Here is a 6,643-nt window from a genome sequence, read left to right on the forward strand (position 1 = left end):
GTAATTTAATTTAACTGAAATTAAAACACAATTTTAATAATAAAACTGTTACAATTTATGAGAAAACCTATTGAAAAATAAAGTATTATTTTCAAAAATCCACATTTTTAATAAACCAAATTTAAACTATGAACTTTTAAATCAATTTTAAGTCAGTGCAAACTTTGTGTTATTATGATAACTTTTAATAGACCTTGAATACACTGAAAACGTTAACTTTCTTTGTACTTTATTATGAAGTACGTCTTAAACCTAAAAAACTAGTTACATTTATTTACAAGACTAATTTGGAAATGCATTTTGTTCTCTTTTGCAGTTTTACTGAGATCGCCAGCTTAATTCCCTTAAGACAGCTTTTTCAGCTTATTCCAGTTGCGAATGGCCTCGCCAATGTGCCGGATATCTCTCGCATAGGTTCTACAGCATCCTCCAATGACCTTGGCGCCCAGCTCCGCCCACTCTGGGACATAGTTGGCGAGTGGAACACAGTGCTCCCTGCCCTGCCAACCGTTGAGCACGTCATAGACCTCTCCACTGTTTGGATAGACCACTAGGGGTATCTGCTCATCCACACTACGCTCTCCATTGAGACTCTTAAACAAAGAGGTCACGAACTTTGGGTGCACACAGTTCACTCCGATGGCCAGGCACTTGTCCTGGGCATTCCTCTCCGCCAGCAGATCCCAAATGGCATTGGCTGCCTCTGCAAAGGTTTCGCCATGCGCCAAAGTGCTCTCATCCTTGCACTGGAAGGCAACCCAGAACTTGACATCGGGATAGTCGTCGCAGAGCATTTCCACGAGGGCCTCGGCCTCCATGAGGCAGGGTATGGTTTCGATGGCCAGGGCATCCACTCCGGCCTCCAGACACGCCTCGATCCTCACGCGATGCCAGTCTGTGATCTCCTTGGCGGGCACATAGTCGGCATAGCTGCCGGTATACTCGGAGCCATCGTGGAGGTGGGCACCATAGGGCCCAATGGAGGCGATGATGAGGGGATATCCTATTGATAAATAATTATTATTTATATTTTTACTCCTATTAGGAGATCTTTTCTGTACTCACCCTCCGGCACTGCCAGCTGTGCCTGGTAGCACTCCGTCAGATAGCGCTCCTTGGCTATGTGAGCCAGCCGGACCGTGTTCCTTATCAGCTCGATGCTCTGCTCCTCATCCAGTTCCAGATACTCCATATAGCCCTCGACACTGGACTGATAGGTGTTTGTCAGTATAATGTCGGCTCCATCTGTTGTGTGGTTTTTGTTGTGGAAAATGTAGTTAGTTTGTTGCTAATTGCTTTTATACCGGCACTCCACTTACTCTGCAGGAAATCCAGGTGAGTGCTTATGATGGCTGCCGGATCGGTGGCATTGAAACGGGCACTCCACAACGGATCCCCATCCACGGAGTTGCCCACATGGACGGTCATTTGGGTGCCGAAGCCACCGTCCTTAACCAGCACGCGCGTCAGTCCCATGATTACAAGGTTGATTGCTGAAAGAGGAGGGACGGGTGGAAAGGTAATATTAATTACTATATATTTTCTAGTTACATCTGCGTCAGTGGAATGGCTGATAGATAATTGAAATTTATTTATTCCGGGCGGGTCTTTGTTAGGCAATGACCAGACATCTGGCCGATCGGCAACAATGTTGTTCAGTACTCTATAGTCTATATAGCTCTGGAGTTGTTTACTAATTGGATCATCTGAACTTATCACTCATTTTCTAGTTCAACGAACTGTGGCGTTGAGGAAACCAATTGCCTTGGGGATGGCTTTTACTAGCAGCGTGAGGTTTTTCTTCTTTTGATAAGACAATATATATTTAATCAATTAGTCTTGACCCACATTGTATTTAAATAATTGTTTATTATTTTATTTTTTTAAGGCTTCTTCCATATTAATAACTCTCTCTTAAATCGTAAAACACAGCATCTGGTCAGTCAACAAAAAATAATCACACACTTATGCTATGCTATATGTCCCGGCACTCACCTTGGCAGCTTTATTTATAGATCTTGTAAATCGCTAAATTCAATAACAACTTTATTAGACGCCAGACGAGACTGCGTTGTTTATCAATGTTGTTGTTTTTCCCTTCAGAGAACACACACTTTGTGGATATGATCTGTCGCCTGTGTCGCCGTCGAGCGTTTAAGTGTTTTACAGCGGCGTCGAGGGGCTTTTATACCTTCTCGCCCAGCGCTCAGCTGTGGCTTATCACGGCGCAAAAATTAATAAATAAAATTTATAACAAAACAAAACACAAAGCAGCAAAAACGGCAAAGGCAAACGCAAACATGAAAGTGCCCCCACCAAGTGATATTTCCATGTGGCGATAAGGGCCGCCGGGTGCACAGCTGCCAGACGGTTGCCAGCCATCCAGATTGGACTCCGCATCGTCCAGCATTCCGTCCGTCCGTCCATCCGTCCGTCAGTCCGTCCGGGTGTTGACAGCGACTCCTCCACTCACAAGGCTGATGAAATCGTCACCGGCAATGGATGGAGAGTGCGTTGGGATTTGGAATTGGGTTTAGATTTGGGTTCACGTTCGGGGTTTCTAGCTATGCACTTAAGGAAATTTTGTTAAATATTCAATTTTCTATTTTAATTAAAGTTATTAATTTAATATTGCCTTTAAAATATAATATTGATTTCAAATAAAATACATTTTATATTTAATGAGTCAAATTTAACTTAGATTTCAGACATTTTTTTGATGTTTACTTATTGAATTTTGGACAATTTTGAATGATGTTACCTCTTACTAATTTTTGAAAAAATCAGGTAAATATTTTTTAATTTGTGTTTTAAATGTTTTATTCTATAATGATAAAAATTTTGATACAAATATATATGACTTTTGGCCATAATCGCCTTTTTGGCATTTGTATACCTCCAAGAAATCATAAGTATGTGTATTCTAGGAATAATTTAAAATAGATATTTTCATATGCTAATTTTTCGTTCAATCAAAGTTTTTCAAGTACCATAACTTAGCCAAAAAGGCATTTATTTTAATTCGGATGGATTTTCTCTGCTAGTTTTTAAAGGGTTAACAAATCTGCATATTGAGTTTTAAAAATACAAATATTGAAATTTTCGTCAAAATTTTGACAATTTTAACGATGTAACCCCTTAAAAAATTTTGAAAAAATTGAAAAATTTATTTTTTACCGAGCATAGCTAGATTGGCTCAGCTGTTCATGCTGATCAAGAATATATATGATAAATGGGGTCGGAAACGATTCATTCACTACTTTCCATACCTCTGACAGAAATTATAATACCCTATGGGGTAATAGTAATGTAGCAAAAGTTGCCTCTAAAGTCAGGGACAGTTGTTAAATTATCTTAAAGGTAAGAAAATAAGTTATAGATATAGATATATATATAATATATGCATAATTTATGTAATTTAGTTAAGACTCACCGCAGTAGGGGACATGCTGTTATCCTTCTTCTAGGTTTCTTATGGTATATCATGATGAGCTTCTTCCTGGTTATCCAAATGCATTCCATTGGTCAGGTGTTAATTTTGGAGTCGAAGGGATCACTATCGATGTACACACTGGGAAGGCCATGGACAGAATGAGGTAAGTGCGACCGCAGTGGCTGTATTTATAGTCTCCGAGTAAAGAGAACAGAGAAAGTGAGAGTGAGAGCGAGAGAGAAAGTTATATCTCTAGAGATGAACAGAGATTGATATACCGAAAGGCATAGAGATCAAGAGAGAGAGAGAGAAAGAGAGAGAAAGAGAGAGAGGGAGGGACTATAAAAATATAATTATATTATTTATTAAAAATCCATTACAATATTTATGGAAAAGTCTTCGATAATATCTTAACATTAAATTCGTTACTTTTTATGTAAAGTTTTCAGACTCAGTGTCCCAAAAACTTGAACATATTTAAATAGAGAGAAATTAAATACAAATCTTTAGTTATCGTGTATTTAATTGATGACCTAGAGAATAATATTTCTATAATTTATTTTCTGTGTAAAACTGTGACCGAGCATATGACTTGTGGCTGAATCTGCGCGTCGATAACCTCTGGAAATCAGATTCCAAATCCGAACTGGACCAATCCGAGGAGTACTTGCTTGGTTTGTTGACTCTGACTCTGCCATGGTTCTGCCCCTTGGACACGAGCAGCCAGACATATCTGCCGGAAAGGTTCCAGCATAACAGAGAGATAATGGTCAGAGCTTTTGATTTGAATACAATCTTATGTTTTGCTTTAAAACTCACCTTTAATTATTTGTATATATTTTTATTTAGTTTTGTTTGAGTGATGCGAATAAACAACATGTTTTTCAATATACATATTCATTATTTATTTAATTATATAGTATATATATATATATACAACCTTATGTTTTTCTTTAAAACTCACCTTTAATTATTTATATATATTTGTATTTAGATTTGTTCGAGTGATGCGTATAAACAACATTTATTTAATTTCATTGTATCAAAAACGTAAACATTTAATAGTGTTCCATATTTATAAGGTTTTCTTTGCGTCTAAAAAAATTATTAGCCTAAGATTTTATTTAATTAAAAAACATATTATTTAAAGATTTTTTATAAACATTTTTCAAAAGATAAGCTGAAGAAAAGACTTATACTTTTTTTTTATATACAATTTCTAATAAAGTCGGTTTGTTTTTGTGTTTCCATACATTTTAATAACAATAATAAAGGAGAGACCGATGAGGGAATTTTTTACCAATTACAATTAGAGTTTTAATTATATTGTATTAACTTATAGCACTTCTTTCAAAGATTAATTGGTATGTGAAACCTTCTCTCATGGCTTTTTAAATATTATTATTGATTAATTTAACAAAGGATTTAAACAATATTTATTAATTAGGCAATCTCTGAATTCGTATCTGTAAATTTAGCAAATAGGTACTCAAAGAAATTCTATTACTTTTATTTTATAAACTCCAACAATTTTGAGGTCATAAATGCACTAAAAAAGTATAAAAGTTAAATCAGAGATTGCGGCGATTGCCATTCATCTTTAAATTGAGCTGGTCTAGGCACAAAATCTGTCGCCGGGTGACCGCCAGAGCTGCTCCTCTTGCTTCTCCGACTACCCGCCATCCGCTGGGACTACCTTCGGCATCGCGTCGTTGTCTCGCACCCAACTGCTCCAACTGATTAGGCTCCCCATCTGATCTAAGTACACTTGACATACGAAAAACTATGTATTTAGCAAAACTATATAGGTCTAGGTCCAGTTCTAGTCACACGAAACGGCTTTCACAGTTTAATAACAAACAGCAGCAGCAGCGGCTATCAGTTGGCTGACCGATTACGGGTCTAGTTTGTAGCTATCGACGCACTTGCGGATCTCCAGCACATCCGCCGGATAGACCCGGCAACAGCCGCCGACGATGCGAACGCCCAGGTTAAGCCATTCGGGTACAAACTTGGCCACCTGTTCGCCGGTGCCCGTCCACTCGCCCAGCTTGGCATCGTAGATCTCGCCGCGGTTGCTGTAGACCACCAAAGGAGGACGTTCATCCGCTCCCACGGCCTCAATGAGGGATGTCAGCAGCGGTGTCACAAACTGAGGATTCACACAGTTCACGCCGATGCCCAGGAATCGATCCTCGGCCTTTCGGCTCTTGACCAAACGCCAGATGGCGAGGCCTGCTGTTGCAAAGGATTCACCACTGGCCAGATGAGATTCATCCTGAATTTTAAATAAATTATATTAAATTATAAAATATATGTGAACTTAGAAGAATGAAAAATAAATAAAATTCAGGAATAAACACTCACCTTGCACTGAAAGGACACCCAGAAAGTGGTCTTCACACAGAGATCAATGACAAATTCCGTGACTGCCTCCGCCTCCAACTGGCATGGTAATGTCTCCAGGGCCAAACCATAAACGCCAGCCGATACACATGACCAAATCCTTGTCTTGTGCCACTCCTTTAACTCATCCTTGGTGACCCGGTTGGCATAGTTGCCGGAATACTCGGAGCCATCGTGCAGGCAGGCGCCATAGGGTCCAATAGAGCCCAAAACTAAGGGGAATGTCGAGGATTCCTCCACTCCCGTCGCCCGCAGATACTGCTCCTTGGCCTTTTTGGCCAAGGCGACACTCGTCTCCATCAGCTTGATGCCCTCGGCCTCGGTGAGTCCCAGGTACTTGGTGAATCCCTCCACGCTGGACTGATAGGTGTTGGTCAGGATGATGTCGGCGCCGCTGCGCAAGAAATCCAGATGCGTCTGGACCACAGCCCCCGGGTTGGTGGCATCGAAACGCGAGCCCCACAACGGATCTCCGTCCACCTCCTCGGTGACATTCTTGGCCAGTTGGGACGAGAAGCCGCCGCACTTGACCAGGATCCGCTTATCCGCCCATTCGTCCGGTAGCATTGTGGTGGATAAGATGTACTCACTTTGAAGTATTTCAACGGAATGGTTTGGGCTTGGATTATTTTGGATTTTCGTATCTGTCGGATACGTGAGATTGTGACTCTGTCTAGGTCTCTTTCCCTTGGACTTGGACTTGGAATTTTTTTCGTATTTTTTCTGCTTGTGCTGGCAACTTTTTCCGCTTATCTTTCTGTGGATTTTTCACAACGCAAAAGCTAAACTCACACACAGCGACAC

At 40.1% G+C, this 6,643-nt stretch overlaps 2 protein-coding genes across 2 annotated transcripts; both read right to left on the bottom strand.

The window, feature by feature from the left end:
- Positions 1-163: 163 nt before the first annotated feature.
- LOC110176895 (betaine-homocysteine S-methyltransferase) lies at positions 164-4,086 on the bottom strand. Its single transcript, XM_086830571.1, has 5 exons — positions 3,434-4,086; positions 1,996-3,353; positions 1,320-1,493; positions 1,066-1,245; positions 164-1,003 (listed from the first exon to the last, which is right to left on the bottom strand). The coding sequence occupies exons 3-5, from the start codon at positions 1,474-1,476 to the stop codon at positions 345-347; spliced, it is 996 nt and encodes a 331-aa protein (XP_086686697.1). The 5' UTR covers positions 1,477-1,493; positions 1,996-3,353; positions 3,434-4,086; the 3' UTR covers positions 164-344.
- A 1,115-nt stretch (positions 4,087-5,201) lies between these two features.
- Bhmt (Betaine-homocysteine S-methyltransferase) lies at positions 5,202-6,643 on the bottom strand. The gene is made up of 2 exons (XM_020943350.2): positions 5,801-6,643; positions 5,202-5,711 (listed from the first exon to the last, which is right to left on the bottom strand). The coding sequence occupies exons 1-2, from the start codon at positions 6,404-6,406 to the stop codon at positions 5,328-5,330; spliced, it is 990 nt and encodes a 329-aa protein (XP_020799009.2). The 5' UTR covers positions 6,407-6,643; the 3' UTR covers positions 5,202-5,327.

This window comes from Drosophila serrata, unplaced genomic scaffold, assembly GCF_035046125.1.
Source record: "Drosophila serrata isolate PLE 108 unplaced genomic scaffold, ASM3504612v1 contig_240, whole genome shotgun sequence".
NCBI lineage: Eukaryota > Metazoa > Arthropoda > Insecta > Diptera > Drosophilidae > Drosophila > Drosophila serrata.

What these genes read in the sequence shown, in the direction of transcription:
- LOC110176895 (XM_086830571.1), bottom strand. Translation starts at nt 1,476, where the DNA reads ATGGGACTGACGCGCGTGCTGGTTAAGGACGGTGGCTTCGGCACCCAA. An exon ending in TCACCTGGATTTCCTGCAGA is followed by an intron (nt 1,246 to 1,319) that starts GTAAGTGGAGTG and finishes ACCACACAACAG; the next exon opens with ATGGAGCCGACATTATACTG. An exon ending in ACAGCTGGCAGTGCCGGAGG is followed by an intron (nt 1,004 to 1,065) that starts GTGAGTACAGAA and finishes ATTTATCAATAG; the next exon opens with GATATCCCCTCATCATCGCC.
- Bhmt (XM_020943350.2), bottom strand. Translation starts at nt 6,406, where the DNA reads ATGCTACCGGACGAATGGGCGGATAAGCGGATCCTGGTCAAGTGCGGC. An exon ending in GGGTGTCCTTTCAGTGCAAG is followed by an intron (nt 5,712 to 5,800) that starts GTGAGTGTTTAT and finishes TTTAAAATTCAG; the next exon opens with GATGAATCTCATCTGGCCAG.